The 20,055-nt window shown below is 39.2% G+C and overlaps 1 protein-coding gene across 2 annotated transcripts; it reads right to left on the reverse strand.

Moving 5' to 3' along the window:
* Positions 1 to 892: 892 nt before the first annotated feature.
* Positions 893 to 19,850, reverse strand: klhdc10 (kelch domain containing 10). Of its 2 annotated transcripts, XM_036577670.1 has the most exons (10): positions 19,562 to 19,850; positions 12,316 to 12,408; positions 11,173 to 11,394; positions 9,547 to 9,701; positions 9,084 to 9,232; positions 5,516 to 5,600; positions 4,915 to 4,981; positions 4,780 to 4,827; positions 4,542 to 4,681; positions 893 to 2,910 (listed from the first exon to the last, which is right to left on the reverse strand). In XM_036577670.1, the coding sequence occupies exons 1-10, from the start codon at positions 19,644 to 19,646 to the stop codon at positions 2,701 to 2,703; spliced, it is 1,254 nt and encodes a 417-aa protein (XP_036433563.1). In that variant the 5' UTR covers positions 19,647 to 19,850; the 3' UTR covers positions 893 to 2,700. The 2 variants fall into 2 exon arrangements, with proteins under 2 accessions (XP_036433563.1, XP_036433564.1); XM_036577671.1 differs by lacking the exon at positions 12,316 to 12,408.
* Positions 19,851 to 20,055: the final 205 nt, after the last annotated feature.

The following is a 20,055-nucleotide window of genomic DNA, read 5'->3' on the forward strand; positions in this document are numbered from 1 at the left end:
ATTTCTTCTAGTATTTTGTGAACTATTCCGTCCTCAGTTGTAAGTTTTTCCATTGAGTAAAATTCATGGAGCATTTTACGCCATTGTTTTTTTTTTGTTTTTAGGGGGGGGGCGGTCCTGCTGCTTCCACTTTATTGTTATAGCCTTGTTTACTAGCCACCAATAATATTTTAAGCAGGTGTTTGTCATTCTTCCCTACTAAATGGAGTAATTTTTCAAAATAAAGATTCACGCATTAAACTCCAAATGAGTCCCCAATAAAATTTCTAATCTCTTGCCAAAAAGACAGAATTATTGGAACACCCCAAAAAATCTTAAAATAATCAGCCATTTGAGTACAGCACCATCTCCAGCATCATCCCTGGTGACTCTTTGTCGATCAGAGCTCTTCTTTTAGGAGCATAAAAAACCCTGACATTTCCAATTAAATTCTCTAAATAATCTTGAATATGATGAAACAATTCATCTACAGGAGTTATCCCAATTTTCATCCAAGATATATTGATATCTTACATTCTTTTTCCAATTTAAAATTTTTATAATTTTTTATTCATTTTATATGTATATATATATATATATATATATATATATATATATATATATATATATATATATAAAAAATGTGTGTATGTATAATGTGTAATATATAATGTATATTAGTTGAGTCTCCTTTGGTTATTTGGATACTCCTGTATATATTTGAATATATACACAATCTCCTGTTATCCTTCAGCTTGTAGATATTTAAAAAAAAGCCCAAATCAGATTTCACTGGGTGGATGAATTGGGATCTCCTTGGGAATGAATGGATCTCCTTTAAAATGAGCGATATAAATTTATCTGAATGTATGATCAATGCAAAACATTTAAAAGTGAAAAAAGAACTTTATCCAGAACAACTTGGAACAAATTTATTGAATTCCCTACAATGAAAACACAAAACAGGTACACTAATACAGGTATTCAATGACTGCCTTAAAACCATTTGCTGCACAGCAGGAATTCTAATCCAGCACGACCCTTCGTCAATGTAAAATAATGATCTGTTATTTTATGTTACATAGACTTGATACAGACTCATGTATCTGTATGTTTAATAGATGAATATTTGACACAGTTGTAGAGCAGATTATTTGGACGATCTGCAGACCTAAAAGTCCAGGTGAAAGTAGCAAGACCTCTAGAGTCTAGACCTCATGCAAAGAGGAGATAGCCATGCAGAAACAATAATAAGGGCAGAACATAAAGGGGGAGGCATGTACTTTTTGACGTGGGGCCCTGCTAAACACCACGGAAATGAATGGACAGTGGTAGTGAAACAGCCACAAGCTAGTTGGATGTAAAATGGTTTCGTTCATAACGTAATTTTCTGCTGGTGCCTAATTTTCTAATCGTTTAGATGGCCATAAAATGTATAAATCATATAATAAGTCGAAAAAGCGTTATACAGATAGTATGAATTGGGTGAATACAAGCTGCAGTATTTGCCGTTCAGTCCAATGACATGCTTGGTTTTTACTCAGAGCTTCGTACTTATCAAAGTAACACTTGTTACAGTAAAAGATGAGTTTCCGGCTACATTATTGCTAATTTAAAAAGGTGGGTTTTCAGCACAGCCACTACATGCACAGAAATATACAGAAGCCTCCAAGATTTTAAACAAATCTCACAAAACTGATCAGTCAATAAAAATTAAGTTGAGAGAAAAAAAACAAAACTGATGACATTAGAAGACCTAGAGTACTGTATTTTGGGAGAATACAATTTGAATAAGAAGTTATAAAGTGCTTACAGCAAGGCTTGGTGTCACCATTGTTGAGACCCAAGCAAAATTTAGCACAAAATCTGTTCTTCCTTGAAAAGGCACAAATTAGTTGTATGAAAATCATCGAATGTCATCATTTAAAGATGGACATGAGGGGTGTTTAGTTTTGGCAGAAGGAAAAGTAGTTTTTATTTTAGTAAAAGCAAAAAAAAGTATATTGAGGAGCACCTTATTCACAGTGATGAAACGTTTGGAATACAACAACAACAAAAAAAACAACAGATACCAAGGAAGATATATTACATTATTTTGTGTCTTAAGTGTAGAAAGTTTGCAACGTGTTTCCTACCTGGGGAAAGGGGTGAATGCACTGTTTCTACATGTTTGCTGACCAACAACACTCATTCAACATCACACTTACACTGGGCACCATTCTGGGCCTGGATTCCCAACTGCAGCAAACCAGAGTGATCATTCCGAGAACTAATTTGATTTCGGAAACAAACAGCAAAACACAAATGGATTTAAGTTAGATTAATAAAAGAAGGCAAAAAAACAAACAAACAAAAAAAAAACACAACATGCAGTCCTGTTTGATAACAGCAAAATTGCTTGAGGCCATTAAAATAAGAGCATTGTCCTAAAAAGATGAATTGGAGCATTTTCTTTTTTTTCGGGTCGTTGACTTGTTGCTTTAGAAGTGGGCGAGGACTTGAAACATTCCACTTTATAGTTGAAATCATTAAAAGTGCATACATAAAGAAAAAGGCATCCCATAGTTTTTGGTTTTAAGGCAGGCTACATCTCAGGACATATTCCAGAAGAAGAAGGGGTCTTTAAAAATGTCTCCTGTGTTCCTCGTCTCCAGACCCTGGCTCAAGTGCATCGCTGCCGTCCTCGATTCCCAAGCAGACGCGCGCCCACGTGCCTGCTCTTTACTTTAAACGTTCAATGAGTTCCTGCGTGAGGCCTAGGTTCAGCAGCTGCATGGCGGAGAGCCGGGCCAGGTGAGGGAAGGATTTAAGCAGCCTCTCCCAGCACAGCTCCAGCAGGCTGGGGACCACCAGCCAAATCTTAAACAGAGAGCCAGTCCTCTTGTTCTCATGGATGTTCACCACCCCACCGTGGATGTACATGCACCCAGCCTAAAGGTAAAAGCGAGAGAACGAGGTTTTACATTAAAAAACCTGAATTAAAAACGGAGTGCATTTGTAAATAAATAAATAAATTACTCAGTGGGGTTCACGTGACGCAAGGAGCTTAAAAATGCTTTAAAAAAAGCAGGATGACGCATTTGATTAACAGGTAACAAGTCAGGTAAACACGAGAGCGATTTATGAGAACAGCAACTACTGATTTCAAAACCAACACATATAATCATAAACAGAAAACAAATAATATTTCAATAATAATAATAATAATAATAATGAAGAGGAAAAAAATTCATTCATTTTAATTTGGAAAATTAAATGAATTTTATTTGGAAAAAAGTAGCTTTTTCTCCATGTTCATGAGTGACTGACTAGACTGATTATTAACAAGTCAGTAAGGCTGCAACGAGTAGCCGACATAATCGATAACGTCGATTATAAAAATTAATTTAATTTGTAACTGCAACGCACTCGGGACGTTCTGGGGGCGATATCGCTTCCATTGGCACGACTGTATTCTGTACTAATGAAGAACATACTGAATGATGGTGTGGTGCAGAGAGTGTGAAGAAGGCCAGGCAAAAAAGTGAGACTGAAACTTTCAAAAGTCTGGGAGCATTTTAGCAAAAATAAACCACTGAAACAAGTCGAATGCAGACACAGTAAAGATGACGAGGGCATGACGGAAATAATCGTTGACTAATTGACTAATCGTAAATAAATAAATAAATAAATAAATAAATAAATAATCGACAGATTAGTCGACTACCAAAATCATTAGTTGCAGCCCTACTGGTCAGCTGTGTATGTGTGTATAACGCTTTTAGATGGAGCCCAGCAGACTAGTTGACTTTTTTTAAATTAAAGCTTAAACACAGACAGTTTGAAAAGGCAGCAAACGCCCCCTTAAAGGGGAATTCCACCAATTTTTCAATATTTCTGTATATTAAAATGGCTTACATGGAAACAGTCAGTCATTCAGATTAGACTGATGTGAAAAGCCGTTTTAGTGGTTCACAGTGGTGGTGATAGGAACCAGACGTCTGAAGAGTTTAATGCCTCTAAAAGCCCCCTCACAGGAAGTTATGTGGAATGGTTATGAATACACTGCCTGTTTTCAGAAGGCTTTAAGGCCTAAAACGTATTTTTTTCAAAATCAGCTCATTGTGGAGAGGTACATGAATTATGGGCCAAAAATAGTTTTTTCTAAATTTATAACTATATTACCATCATTACATTACATAAAAAACCTGGATAGGGAATAAAAGAGCTATATTTGTGTTGAAGACATCACAACCCCTGGTTCCTATCACCACCACTGTAAAGAAATAACGAGTCGGTAAGTTTCTCTACAATGGACCATTTCACATCAAAATCACTCAATCACTTTTTCTGAAGTGACTGAATTATGCAGAAATTTTGAAAAATAGGTGGAATTCCCCTTTTCAAAATCTCTTTATAGGAGACAATTCAAAAGAGGCAACACTGTGCCACTCAATTGTGTAACCTCATCAAAAATGTCTCAAGAATAAACATAAAAAGGTGAAGATTTAATGGCATGAATACAGCAACCCTGCTTTCAATGACTGTGAGAAAGTTCTGTAAGTTCAGTGTGGTGCACTGACCGGGGTGACCGCTGCACAGTGGAAGTACGCAGGCTCAGGCATCACTGCAGGCAGTCTAGTCCACTGGAAAGTCTGCAGGTTGATCTTCCACAGGTCAGCAAGGATCAACTCGCCATTATAGCCTCCGCATATAAATACATCTGAAGAAAAGGACGGGGAACGATTAACGTGGAAAATAACCACACAAGTCCAAAACATCACCAATAAGAACAATCAGTGTTGCTAAATAAGGTCTTACCATTTTTAATCTGCACACAACTATGACATCTCCTTGGAGCTGGATATCCTGTAATAGAGCACATGAGGTGTTATGAAATCCCATTAAGGCAAGCAGATTCATCAAACCATAACAGGACAAGAAAACAGATCTGACCTATTCTTTCATGAGGTTTCGTTGTGATCTCCTCCCATGAATTTGTTTCAAGATTATATGCATGAATCTGAAACGGAAAAGGAGACACGACAGAAAGATCTCGGTAAGAATCTGAAGAACATTGGGGAACGTTCTACACTGTTAGAAAATAAAATCTACCTGCACAAAACCTTTTTGTTCATCAAGGTACAAACCATGTAAATGTTCCCTCAAAAGGTACAACAGTGGTTTTAAGGTCTGATTGTGAACCTTAAATAAGTTTTTCCAGGTGAAAAGTTCGTATTTGTACCTTTTCATAACCGAATGTTTAAAACAGAACAGTAAAATAAAAGCCTGGAGACGAGACGGGGTGTGTGGAGTCAGTACAGCTTAGAGAATATCATTTCAGTGGATTATGGTTCAGTTATGTTCCCTGACTAAAGGTACTGAGATGCAGCCTTGAGCGTACCACCCCAGTGACAAGAGGGGAACTGCCCCAGTGACAGTTTAGTACCTTTTTTCTGATACTGTGCACAAACTACTGAATACTGACTGGAAGGCTGGTGTGTGGAGGTCTCAAACACAAGGCTAAACGTTATTTAAAAAAACAGTTGTGCAGTACCTTGTCTAAGGGGTAAGATGTCCATGAGGTTCCTCCTCCAAGGATGTATATTCTCTGTCCATCATGGGCTATCTCATGTCTGTATCTGTTTCAGATAAATAATAGACAAAGCTATTAATAATAGACAAGGCCAGTAATTGTGAAAAGTTATCTTACCCTGAGATTTTTTTTCTATGTGCCCCCCTTCAACTGCGCTTCTGACAAAAGAAGGGGGCTTTCAGATAGTCTTTCAGAAAGTCATCCTTTTGTAAGCTACGTACGAGGTCAGGATTTCTTTGTTTCCACTGATACGGCACTGTGCTAACCCACCTGGCGGTCTTCTCGGTTACTGACGCAGAGCTGAAAGGTTATTGTTTGTCTTGTAAGCATGCTAATGCCTCCCCTACACTAAACGACTTTTCAAGCGATTTCACTGTTGCAGACCAGTTTTCAGTGTCCAGAATAAAATCATCAGAGTCTTGCTAGAGTTCTGTCACGCTCGGGTCATCTCGATTGTTCGGTGTAAGGTGGTCAGGATGGCGGTCTTTGGTCAGTCTTTTTCTCGTCTTGACGCTACGACAAAATCAACTGTGTTTAATATTAACACATGGCTCATTCAAATAGTGACGTGCCAGGGGCGATGTGAGAGAGAGAGAGAGAGAGAGAGAGAGAGAGAGAGAGAGAGAGAGAGAGAGAGAGAGAATGTGAGAATGTATGCATCAGTGCCTGAAATCTCTGTTAAAAAAAGGCAAATCTGCTCCACTTTAAAACAATAATCAGATATACTTAAAATGTAAACTGTCTGTTTTAATAGTTCAGGTTCACTGAGCCTGTAACAGTGATGTTTTCTGTGCAGTGGTTTCTTGTTTTGTTTGTTTGTTTTTTATAGTTTAGCTCATAACACCTAATCAACAACGCTGAATCACTGCATGTTTCGCTGATGTGTAAATCTTTATGTTTAATAAAAAAGTAACTGCATATTTTACAGGTTAATTATAAAAATACTGGGTGATGATCTGCCAGAATATACAGTTCTACAGTGGGCTGAGCACCAGATCTTTACACAGCCAGGCAGCGTATCTTCCCATCTGTACCACTATAGAGTGAAAGGAAAAGTGTTTATCTGCTTGTAAATATCCACCAGGTGCATGATGGGAAATGATCTCAAAAATCTAGTTGCAGTCTTGCAAATAGTGACACTGCAAGATTCCTAGTCTTTGCAAAATCATAGTCTGTGACTAAAAACTGTGACAGTGTCTTTAGATGTGAGAGGTATCAAAAGTCTTCTAGTGTATGGTTAGCGTAACACTGTTGTTGGAAGAAAACCTTCGTATCTCCAAAATTATAACTTTACAGGAGAAGGAAAAAAACTACTTTATTTTAATGTAAGTCAATGGAACCAGACTTTTTTCCATGTCACTTTGGGTCGTTTCTTTTGGTCCATTCATCATGAAATTTACAAACAATGTAAAGGGTAACAGGTATTTTCAAATGATGTCAAGAACTGAAAAACATCAAAAATGGAGATACGAGGTTTTCTTCCGACAGCAGCGGGATTGATGGGGGATCAATTTAAGAGTTGTCTGTTTTTTTTGAGCTATGAGGTCGTTAAAGACGAAGTAAGACTACTGCTACATACTGAAGTGACATCAGAGTGGCAACCTCATCCCACACAAACTACCAAGGTTCGTTAGACGTGGTAGCTATGCTGCTTTGGCAGTAGCAGCCTGCAGTATGAGTAGTTGATTTTTTTTACAATAGTGTTTAAGCTGCATTTCAATGTGCAGGAGTGGTAGCGTGCTTGTAGCATGTGTGTAGCATTATTCATATTTTGCTGATAGAGATATCTGTTGCTTAGTACATTTCATTTAGTTGACCAAATAACTAACTTATGAAGTAAAACCCTGTTTTTAATTTAATTATCTTTCCCACAATATTCATCACCAATTCATACCCGCTGTCTCAATCCCCACACCAACCAGTCTGGAAGTGTAAAGGGAAGCATGTGCTCCTTCAAACACTTCAAGACAGTCATAGTCATCTTTGTAAACTGCTGAACACTCAGCATGTGAACTGGCAAATCCTGTGACCGCTACACAGTGGTGAAGATGGACAGGACAGAGGAACTAAGCTATCCTTTGCACTGAGAGAGCAGCAGGGCCTATTCTGCTTCCTTGGGCTTCCAGTCAGTCACAGATGCTGTGGCACTGGGATTTTAACACTGGTCTCAGCAACAGGGCACAACGTTCGAAGCCAGTTGCACTACTCAGGATTTACATCACACCTCTTTAAAGGAAAAGTCTGGCGAAATCTGACAAAATGGACAATAAGTGTAGATACAATGTACATGTACCAAATAAAGTGTCCAATGTATATAAACAGAAACAGCATCTGTATCTGTGCACACAAAGGGGATTCGGAATTCAGCACCTGCTGAAAAAGTGACCGCCCCCAGGGTCAGGGGTGACGTTTTGTTTGCATATGTGGTTCACAGCAAGTCATACAGTGCACTAAACCACACTGACGAGTTTTAATGAAGAGCTGGAGGTGGTTTGAGTAGATTAAGAGAATATTTGTATTTACAGAAAAAAATTGGGTGACTTGATTTTTAGTGTTTGTTAGCCATGTTAGCCTCTTAGCTCCAGCACTAAACTAAAGAAGCTAAATTCGATTATATCTGGGGTGGAAAATTGTGTACTTTGATTTTTCACTGAACCATTCCTTTCTCCATTCTTTTCTGATTTTTTTGTGTGAGAACAAAAATATATTAAGATAAAAGAATAAGCATTTTTTACATTGACATACTGGCTAGAATTTTTTAAATTTTGCCAAAAGCCATAAATAACAAGATTTGCAATAAGCCAGAGTGCAGGGTGAGTCATTGCTCTCTTATTGTTTCAGTGACGTAACTGGTCATTGTACTTGACAGAAACCAAATATACATACATACATACATACATACATACATACATACATACATGTGTCACAAAACAATAGACATTATTTTGTAGTCTAATAACAGCCAATTCTCCCTCAAATTATCTTAAATTTGAAAAAAATGTGTGTAAAAACTAACCAAGTTTAATTTTTAATGTTTTTTTTTTTCAGGTTGAAGAACGGCGTTCACTAAAAATGAAAAGGCATTTTGTGTGTTAGAATATGCTCGAACACAGTCAAACAAAAGTGTGCAGCGTGCATTTTCGAGAAAATTCAATAAAATGCACTGGAAAGCAGATTTGGACATGGTACAAAAAATTCAAAGAGGAAGGCTGTCTGCGCAGGACAAAGGGGTCTGGACGACCACCAGTATCAGAAGATATTACATTTGTGAAGCTGTGAAATCGGTTATAAAATCTACATCCCTCTGAATTTCTTGTTCGAATTTTGATAAATAAATCTTGTATTGTTCAACATGAAGCCTATTTAATTTCGCTTGCCTCAGACATGTAGTTACTCAGATATTCACATCTCAAATGATGTCAATTTTTTTGGGGCACCCTGTAATTAGTTTGTATATATTAAAATATGTTTTAAATAAACCAAGGATATAAAGCAGGGCTAAGAAGGCAAGAAGCCAAAGGTCACTCACCGCTCTTCAGGTAGATCATCTGGAGGGTTGTTTGGTTTAAGGTGAATCCATTCACGTGTGGTGAGGTCCAGCCTGTGGAGATCTGTACTGTAGATGTAACCTGTCGTCCCTCCAAACACATAGAGGAAGCCATTTATTATGGCCATTGCCTACATGGGAAAAAATTAATTAATTTACTTCTGTATTTACGAGCACATTGATTAAAACATGTTCATGTGCTTAAATGGGAGTAGCTGTATTTATGTGGAGAGCAGCGTAGTCTGTAAGTAACTTGTCAGTGACGATTATTTTTCTTGTTTTCACTCTGTACTCCAGCTCACTGGCCTTGTGACTGAACAATGACTGTGGGGTTAAGGATGGCTTCAATTCAAGAGTATTTACTTCTTTATTTGATATAGAAATCTCCAAGGCCTATGATGGACTGGACTATATGACCAAAACTGTAGTGCTGAACTACTTTCACCTGTCCATATATCCGGTTAGGCTTCTTCCCTCTGCAGTTAAGCAGCGACCACCTCTTGTATTTGACGTTGCAGACGTGCACGTCGTTCCCGTTGTTTTCTCCAAATGGGATTCCAGTGCCACCAAAAACAAGCAGGTTGTTACCGTGCAAAACAGCTGGGAGACAAAAAGAAGATGAGACTGCTCATTTTAACTCACCACATATACATACATATACATATATTACACACACACACAGAGTATGGTGCACAGAGTACATACTTCCCCCAAATATGTGAATAAAAGTGCTTTACACTGCACAAACGCAATGCAAGCAGAAGCTGTTTCATACCCACAGCATGTTTTCGTCTGCTCAGCTGTCTGTGGCAAAACTGGTTCGCTCTTATGATATATCTTTGCATCTTCATTTTAACTGAATAAATAAATCAGCACAGTAGTGGCTGTTGGAATGCCAGTAGATAGACGTTCTGATTTGATCTCTTTTGCCTCCTTGAACCCTGAGTTTTTTTAAATGTCATAAGCCACGTTTACATGCAGCCTGATAATCCGTTAGTAGTCTGACTAATAGCTCAATCGGAATAGAATACATTAATGTATACACCTCAATTGGAATAGACTACTCCAGTACAATTTCTATCCGACTGAACGAGGTGGGTAATCCTGTAAATAATCTGTTAAACAGAGGAATGATATCCATGTAAACGCCTGTATCTGATTACATTCCCTATCGGAAAGTTTAAGTACGTTCTGATCATGTTCGTCACGTCATAGTGAAAGTTTATACCGTTCAACATGGCGGAGCAGAAACTGGTCTGCAGAGGAGACGAAGTTTATGCTCTGATCTTTAAAAGACGGCGGTGGGACGGACGTCCAGCTTATGTGTCTCAGAACACGACGTCTTCCTCTCGGCCTTCTTTAATAAGGACATGTGAAGGACGTTTTCCTGAGTCTGACATCATTTTAAAGTAATTAAAACACAAGCACTGCTCACTGCTGCTCATCTCACTCTGACTGGACTCACATGATGCTCGCTGTCATGGTAACGTCCACACTAAGTGGTTCTCTATGCATGCCTATAATTTGGACTGAATTACTTGTAGTGCACATGTAAATGGAGATTTTCATCAGATTGCTGAGCAGAGTGAGAATATAAACACCTCAGTCTTAATCTATAATTGGAATATATTCAATCTGATAGGCAAAAATCTTTGCATGTAAACACAGACAAAGTAACATGAGAATGCATTTGCTGGGAGCCGACATTTGCATTCACGTTCTTGGGTTGAGCACATTTCTGGCCTTAGCCAGCCAAGAAAAATTGTTTCAAATACATAATTTATCTTGCCAGTAAGTGTGTAAATTTTTGTCACAATCTTAAAATACAATGTTAAAGAAAAATATTGGGACATATAAAAATGTATGTAAATCTCACAAAAAATTATTAATCTGACTTCTCGCTGCTCTCCAGCCATTGCATGGATTTGTTACAATCCATCAGCAGCACACTTACTTCACTTAACGAAGGACTGACAAGGTAAATTAGGTACCACACAGTACTGCACATATGGTATCCTACAAAACATTATTACAAATGGAAAACATATAAGGCATTGGGTGTTTGAGTTACCTGACATGGAGGCCAGTTCGGTGGGCATATAGCCCTCTGTGCGGATCTGCTGCCATGTCCCTGTGGCAAAATGGTACCTCCACAGCTCCCTGAACAGCGGGTAATCCTCGTTCTCTGAGCCACCTGACTCATCGTAGTCCGGATTGTAGCCTCCAAACACGTACAAGTTTGTGTTGTCAGCAACACAGCGGTGTCCACTCCGGGCAGGGGGCGCTCGGTGACCTGCAGAGACAGAGCAATGAGGAGGTGAGGATGGGAGATGCTGGGCCGAAAATACGCCTGTCCACTGGGTGGCCATCTTAGGTGGTGTGAAACTGTGATAAATCTCTTGAGGCTTTAGCAATGAAGGTTTTAACATCCCAAGATCACAGGTTTGCTATTGGTACACTGTGAAGCCAAATTCTTTTAAGGAAGTCAAACAGTCTTTAACACACGGGAGATGGGAGAAAAGCAGTAAGTTTGGGTAAACTCGTCGCAAAAACGCTGTGGAACGAAAGGCATAATGAAGTACTGTTCTCCTGCAGTGTCTTCAGTCACCTACACAGATCACAAGCTTTGCAAGATGGAAGAACAGTGCTTTAGGTATTTGGCCCCCATGTCATTGTCACTATGGTTGCTACAATCATGAAATGATGACACATTCAACATGAAAATGGCTACTTGTATGATACCATGGCACAACAGAAGAATCACAAGGCTGACACGGTTTCCGAATGCATCTGATTCTGCCAACAGCACTTGTGAACAAGCAACCACACCCTTGCAAATTTTCAGCCTTAATATTTGCCTCTGCACTTAAAAATGATCATAAAAAGAAAAGCACTGACAAAACAAGTGAGAGGCGCGAATACTTAGAAACCCACACACACACACACACACACACACAAAATTAAAACAAAATTTAACACGCATTTCAAATCCAGCACCTGCAACCATGAAAGCTAAGCCGATAGAGCCCAGGCAAAAGAGAAGCGGTTGGTCTGCACCAGAGTGAGGAACAGCAGTTTTGAAGAGAGGGGGGGGGAGGTGGGGGAGGTTTGCAAAATCGACTCCCACAGACTTTATGTCTGATTTTAGCATAGCCTAAGTGGGTTTTGTCTTTTGTTTTTTGTTGCTTCAGTCGCGGGCTGGCGCTTTACCCACCTTCTCTTAAAAACCTGTTAGGGATCCGCAGGCTGGGGCATGGTTGGGCGAGGATTCGTTGAGCCTGAAGCCAGCGAACTCTCTTCTTAGAGCCTGTCACCACAATCACCGCAATCAGACAAACAAACAACAACAACAACGCAGGACAATGGTAGAAATTAAACAAACATACACACATACACAGGACAAACACCACTGTAGTATGTTTTTCACCAAAAGTTACGGTTAGAAATAATGGGATTAATGTAGATATAGGCCAGCGAACCCAAAGCAAAAAAAAACCCAAAAGAACACCATAAAAAAAACCAAAACCAAACAAAACACAATGGGAAAACTTTAACTCATATAAAATGCTCAGCTGGAATTGCTCTTTCATAGCACTGGACAAATGACATACTAGAGTCCTTCATATAAAAGACAACATTCCTCTGCTATAGAAATTAGTGGGCAGGCCAAACTGTAATCTTGGTCACCCTTCCAATAATAGCAACAATAACTCTTCTTTCCATATAGAAAGGGACACAACGGCAACACGAGGACAATGATTGCTGTCCATGGTGTTTGATGATTCACTTTCACGTAGCGGTGCTATTCTTATTCAGTCACTTTTTACGTTGACGGTCACTCAAAGGCCCAATCCCATTTCTTATTTTTACCCCTGCCCCTTGTTTTCAAGTGTCACCTTGCCCCTCGGAACTGAGTTACGGGGTAGTGGTTGAAATCTTCCCTATAAAATGGGACCCTCAAATAAAAAAGAGCATTACTTCATTAACAGCTACCAGCGCTGCTCTGTAGTGACCCTGCCAGTCTGCAGTGGTAGCAGACGAGGGTAAAGTTCAGCTCCTCACTGCTGGGCTTTAGTTACATTTAGGGAATCATATGTCTTTAAAGTGGGGGGGAGCAATTATTTATTATCACCCACACCTAATTCTTCAGTGATACGAGGCTAAAGTCAGATATTTACCAACTTCTTGTTTGAATTTTCCCGTTCCACCTTAAACAGAGCAGCAGTTCTGACTTCTGAAGCACCAGAATGTAACTGCTGCACCATTTAAGGTGGAACGGGAAAATCAGCTAGCTACCAATACATCAGCACACTACTAACGATTTTTTAAGCTTTTTATGAAGAGAAGGACCATAATACACTGAAACCACATTAAACTAAGATTTACAGTGGTTATCGTAATCTTTAACGAAGAAAATACATTTGTGACTTTCTTTGGTCGCTCAGCCATCTTGTTGTTTTTTCTTTATTCTCATAACATTGTTTGTAGTGCGCCTCTGAAAAACCTCTGTCTGGAGGGTCATGTAACCCTAACACTCCGCCCTACCCCTCTCTCTCAACAAAAGCGGGACTCCCTACCCCTAGACGTGAATGCGCAAAACAGAGGGCCAAGGGCTAAGTGGTAGGGGCGAGGGGTGAAATGGGACTGGGGCAAAATCAGTGACTGTATCGTTGCAATTTTACACTATGCCTGTGATATTGTGTGCAATGTAGCATCAAAGATTATAGATACTACTGTTGTCTGTGTGTACGAGGTGGGGGTCACTTTCCCCACATCACCAGCACACCGTCTTAGTACGTTTTCAGTGTGCACAGAAATTAGAAACCATAAATACTGCACCTTCCGCTCACTCAGGATCCTTCACAGCACCTTTCTCCAATAACCTGTTTCAGCACAGGTGCTTATGCGGTAACACAACATTATCTGCTCAAACCACAGAACATAAACATGCCCTTACTACGGTTTGGTTGTTCTTTGTGTGGTTTGGTAGTTTTTAGTACTAAAGATTCACACCCTATGAATCATTTCTTGCTAAAATAAAAAATGATCAAGGCTTAAGCATGTGAAGAAGACTGAAGGCTGCTGTTACTGTAGCTTTGCGTTGTCTTTTGTTTTTAATAACGGACCAATCAAAGCGCAAAAAGCTTTCGTTCATGTTTCGTAAGAGAAGCCACTTCTTTCATGGAAGGCTATTGCACAGCTTTATATGTTTAACAAGGATGGCAACAGGTGTTCTCACTGCTACAGAATGTCTGAAAGCCTAACAAGACATCGATTGTGATTCAGGTCCAACATTACATTTTAAAAGAAAACAAAACAGATTGCAAAATAGACATAATTACTTTTCTGCATAGTGAAACTGCAGACTGATGATCACTATAGCTAGATAGATATAGGCAGAAACTATCTGCAATTGATGATACTGGCGTAAATCGGCTCAACCTTATTTTATGCTTCAAGTCTATTTTTTGCCACCTGCCATTAAAGGCATGCTAATAGGTTTTCATCTCGCACCAGCAGGGAGGAGATTATACAGGCTAGGTTAGTGACATCACTGTAATATTCTGGCTTTGAATAAATATGAATTAAAATTTAGGGTACGTCGATGCCTTGATATTTTTCAGCCTTTTGGAAATAAATGATATCAATATTCATGCATTATTTCTAAAATGCCTTCAAAAGGTGAAAACCAAAAGAGATATAATTAAAATAAACAGCTTTTATTAAATGCAATGACACCCAGAACTAAACAAACTGTTGCCAAGTGGATTCAAGATGTGAACTGCAAAATGAACTAATGCAATGCTACTATGGAAAAAATAATATCGAACAATAATATCATGTTTCACCTCCCCTTTCACCACTTCCACCCATTTTCAAGCAAAAATACACAGCTAGCTCAGAAACCCTCCCCGATACCGTTTCTTCCTCATAAACATGTCACAGTATGGAAGGAAAATGTGCAATCATTTTCAATTATGGTTGACAATTAATTATTGGCTCCAGTTTGCAACAAAAACAAATTCCACAACATCACAACTTCTCATCTAAAATGACATTGTCATTAAACTGCAAAGAACATCTGTTCCAATATTACTACTTAAACTGATAATATAGGAAACAATAAAATCAAGATATCTATATTAAGCACAGGATTCGTTCTTGGTTCTACACCCATGATCAACAAAATATAGGATGTTTTACAAATTCATTAACTAACCAATGTACAAAGACAATGTGAACATTTTGGACAGCTAATCCACAAAAAATCATGTGTGCAACCAAAACTGTGAAACTGACGATGCATCGCAGAAATGCCAAAGAAAGGAAAATTCCCAACAGTCCCATTTCATGCCACTGATGTCAACACAAAATAATCTATTTGGTGAGGAAGATGGTGGCCAATATTGCATTAATCATGCCAAGATCTATTTGTATTCATACAAAACACTGAATACAAAATAATCTTATTTGGCAAGACTTCTCTCAAACGTCTTGGCTGCGTAGATACAGCCTCAATTTCCAAATGCTGACAGCACCTGGAAACAGAACCACAGCTAGGAAGTCTGCGGTTCTATTTAAGAAAAGGGAGTTTCACAAATATAACCTAGCCATTTCCTCCTAGTGCATCAAACAGCCACAGGGATGTGACAAGATTGGTTTACGCTTCACAATGTCTGTACCCACTCACTGTTTATCTTGTTTCAAATGCATAGTGAATATATATCCAACCCAGATGCCACCACGGAACCGTGATGTGACTGTGTAAAGTGCATTTCAAAGTTCTACATTACAACATTTACTACGAAAAAAGCACTTACTATTATCTGAACTTACAGAATATGATCACTTCTAAAACAGCTTGACACGCCCGTGCTCTGCCTCCTGGTTTGATTAGTAGAACGGCAACAGCAACTTACGTAAGTATGTTATATATGAATATAATACATTAATAGATGAGGGGAAAAACATGCAAAGCACAGCAGGTTTCAGACAGACGTACTGACTAATATAATTAGGCAATGAACATCCTACCACGCTGTGTGGCTTGAGAAAAACACTGAACAGGCCCCACTGACCTTGATTTTGGATCGCGATGGCAAGAGGAAAAGATCTAAATGATTTTGAAAGAGGGTTTATTACTGGTGCACGGATGGCAGGAGCTTCAGTCAATGCTCAGCTGGCTTGTGTTTAGGAACAATGACTAAAGAGAAACCAGCACTTGGATCTATGGGGAAAACACCAGTAAACAGGGCTGGAAGTGGTTCAAAGCACACGTTCAATGACTGTGATGCAAGTGCATTAGTGCAATATGTAAGAAAAAACAGGTAACTGAGAACGTCAACGAAGGGCCTGATCAGACTGTGTCAGCAGGAACAGTCTGTCCACAACTTCATAGAGAGCTCTGTTAAACAAATGATCATTTGAGAGTTCAGTGCTGCCAAAACCACAGACATTGACCTACAGGTGTGCAACAAAGTGATAGGGCTAGATGAGTCATCTTTTATCATGTTCTCCACAAGTGAGTGAGTGCATGTGTGTCGTACACCAAAGGAAGAGAACAGGCCTGAATGCTGGACCCCTACAGTGAGGCAGTCCACTGGCTGTCCTCTTATGCTGTCAGCAGTTTGAGCATAATAGCCTACATGAAGTGCTTCAGTTTAAAAAAAACTCATTTTAATGTTTAGCAAGAAAAAATAATTATAGTGGCCTCGAAATTTTTTCAGTAATTTTGTGTCACCTCTATGCAATACGTAACATGTAACCACTACATACACCGATCAGGCATAACATTATGACCACCTCCTTGTTTCTACGCTCATTGTCCATTTTATCAGCTCCACTTACTATATAGGTGCACTTTGTAGTTCTACAGTTACAGACTGTAGTCCATCTGTTTCTCTGCATACTTTGTTAGCCCCCTTTTACCCTGTTCTTCAGTGGTCAGGACCCCCATGGACCCTCACAGAGCAGGAACTATTTGGGTGGTGGATCATTCTTAGCACTGCAGTAACACTGACGTGGTGGTGCGTTAGTGTGTGTTGCGCTGGTCTGAGTGGATCAGACACAGCAGTGCTGCTGGAGTTTTTGAACACCTCAGTGTCACTGCTGGACTGAGAATAGTCCACCAACCAAAAATATCCAGCCAACAGCGTCCTGTGACCACTGATGAAGGACTAGAGGATGACCAACACAACTGTGCAGCAGCAGATGAGCTATCATCTCTGACTTTACATCTACAAGGTGGACTGACAAGGTAGGAGTGTCTAATAGAGTGGACAGTGAGTGGACACAGTGTTTAAAAACTCCAGCAGCACTGCTGTGTCTGATCCACTCAGACCAGCGCAACACACACTAACACACCACCACCACCACATCAGTGTTACTGCAGTGCTGAGAATGGTACCTGCTCTGTGAGGGTCCATGGGGGTCCTGACCACTGAAGAACAGGGTAAAAGGGGGCTAACAAAGTATGCAGAGGTGGTCATAATGTTATGCCTGATTGGTATATTATATATATACACATATATATATATATACATGCACATATATTATGTAATTAAATAAGGTATTTTCTGACAGCAGATAAACAACAAATGTACTGAGACAAAACTGATGAAATTAAACCAAGAAACCGCCTTAAAATGACTCCTTAAATTAAGTTAAGCACCCTTGAGTTCCTTTCCACAGCGTGTCCTGTTGCAGAGGAGTGAATGTAGTATGAAAGACCCCTTGCAACTTGCAAAAATGCTGACCCATTTGCTTCTCATTTCAGAAAATAAAAGCATGTTTACCCTAAAGTTACTTATTCTTGTCCTACTATTAGACACTGGCTCTCTGATGAACCTCCTGACCATAAAACCGTTTGTATGCGTAGGTTAAATAACACATCATCTTGTAGAGAAATACAGGATTTGAAACTATAACTCTAAAGCAATTTAGGATAATGTATGCAAACTGACATGACAAAATGAGCTAAACAGTTTTGCAAGTTAGGTTAAGATGTAAACAAATGTCGTTCAAAGTGATCTGGTGTGAAAAGCTCTGTTCTAGAGTCAGAATTATTCACAGTGGTGATGATAGGAACCAGACATCTACCTCTAAAAGCTCACTCACAGAAAGTTATTACACAAAACGATTATGAATTCTCAGCTTCATGTTTTGTTTTACAATAGTTCTGTAATGAGGTTTCAGACTAAAATATTTTGTAATTTTACTATCATCAACATTACATATAAGAACCCAGAAGACACGTGTAGGTTTGCTGTGGTTTGGGACAGTAAATAAAAAATAAAAGAGAAGAGGGAAGAGGATACATGAGGACTGAATCTGAATCTCATGCTAATCTCATGCGCCTCCTTGTACAGTCATTATTGCACTGCCTTTTTCATCTCAGGTTATAGATCTTATTGCAGATTTTTGTATATTTCTATTTGTATATATGCCTGTAGATAGTTTTTTTTGTATTTATTTTTCTTTTTATATAGTGTCACCCTTATTATTATAACTGTCCTGTGTTGTGTGACTGATACTGGCTGCTAAATTTCCTTCGGGATCAATAAAGTATCTATCTATCTATAAAATGTCTATATTTGTGTTGTAGACATGGCGACTCCTGGTTCCAATCACCATCACTGTAAAGAAACCTGAGCATCTACAATGAACCATTTTACATCAAACCACTCTGGATGCCTTTGTTTATATCTCAACCACTGAATTAAACATAATTCCTGAAAAATCAATGGAATCGGCCTTTAATTACACACAAAAATCCAGTACCAAACATCATACAGTTGGCTAACTACTGTTAAATAGCTTTCTGCTTCGTCAGGCAACTGTCAACTTGTCCAACCAAACAGCTGGCTAGCGAGCTAGCTTTAAAGCTAACGCTACGTGTTAATTTAGCAGACATACATTGTCCCGAACGCCGTTTTAATGCATATATCGCCAGCTAACATTGCCCTCACATTTACTGGAGCTGTCTAGTCAGCCAGCTTACAAAGTCATTTGGTTAGAAACTGCCAGCTAGTTGGCAAAAAGCGTGCTAGTCTTGTTAGCAAAACAATCCGGGGGCTAGCTCTCCAGCTAGCTACGTAGCCAAACAGCTACACTTTGGTTAAGAAATGGGGCCAAATTAGTGTGACGGGACCAATAAATCTCAAGGAAAGGATTAAACTACGCATTCGTTCATTTGTAGGTTTTCTAATAAAGTCATAATCTTATCCGGCAGCCTCTCGTTCGAGATTTTCCCGTTCCACCTTAAGTGGTGCAGCAACCGCTTCACCATTTAAGGTAGAACGGGAAAATTCGAACAAGAAGCTGGCGAATTGGAAAGCTGACCGCAGCCTGGTAAAAATGACCGTAGCTCGTCAGCAGATAACGCTAGGTTAACTGACATATTTTTTCACGTAGATATATATATTTTGTATTTTATTTATTTTTAATTTTTTTGCACTGACCTGCCACTCTGAGCGGAGGACTCCCTGACAGCTTTTCAAATTTATTCAGCTGCTCCGGGCTGCGGGCATCGTCGGCGGCCGACATATTTTGGCAAAAAGCAGTCAACTTAAATCATCAAATAAACGTGTTTAAAAGATAAATAAACTACTCCCTTTAAGTGCAAACAATACATTCCAGACCATAACGCATCCCATTCTTCCCCAGGCGGCCGATCAGCTTAAGCGTTCATGAGTGTGTAGCTATCGGTCCGGGGAGGCAAACGTGAAGGAGAGTCGGAGAGCCTTTTTTTCCAAAATAAAAGTCACGTTTGCCCAAAAGGGGGTTTTGCAATTAAAGGGTAATCCCGCCTATTACTTAGAATTCTGCATATGTCCGTTAAAATTACAACCATTAGGATTAAACCCTGATGGTTTTGCTTTCTAATAGGAATTGGCTTAATAGATACCATTGGATACCACTAGTTTACTGTACACTCTTAAAAAAGATGGTTCTT

The sequence above is a fragment of the Colossoma macropomum genome, unplaced genomic scaffold (genome assembly GCF_904425465.1).
Source record: "Colossoma macropomum unplaced genomic scaffold, Colossoma_macropomum, whole genome shotgun sequence".
Classification (NCBI taxonomy): domain Eukaryota; kingdom Metazoa; phylum Chordata; class Actinopteri; order Characiformes; family Serrasalmidae; genus Colossoma; species Colossoma macropomum.

Bases quoted from the DNA above. Each gene is read 5' to 3' on its own strand.
- klhdc10 (XM_036577670.1), bottom strand. From the start codon at position 19,646: ATGTCGGCCGCCGACGATGCCCGCAGCCCGGAGCAGCTGAATAAATTT. The intron at 9,233-9,546 runs GTGAAAGTAGTT...TTTCCCATGTAG, and splicing joins CTAACCGGATATATGGACAG to GCAATGGCCATAATAAATGG. The intron at 4,982-5,515 runs GTACTGCACAAC...TTTCCGTTTCAG, and splicing joins CATCTTACCCCTTAGACAAG to ATTCATGCATATAATCTTGA.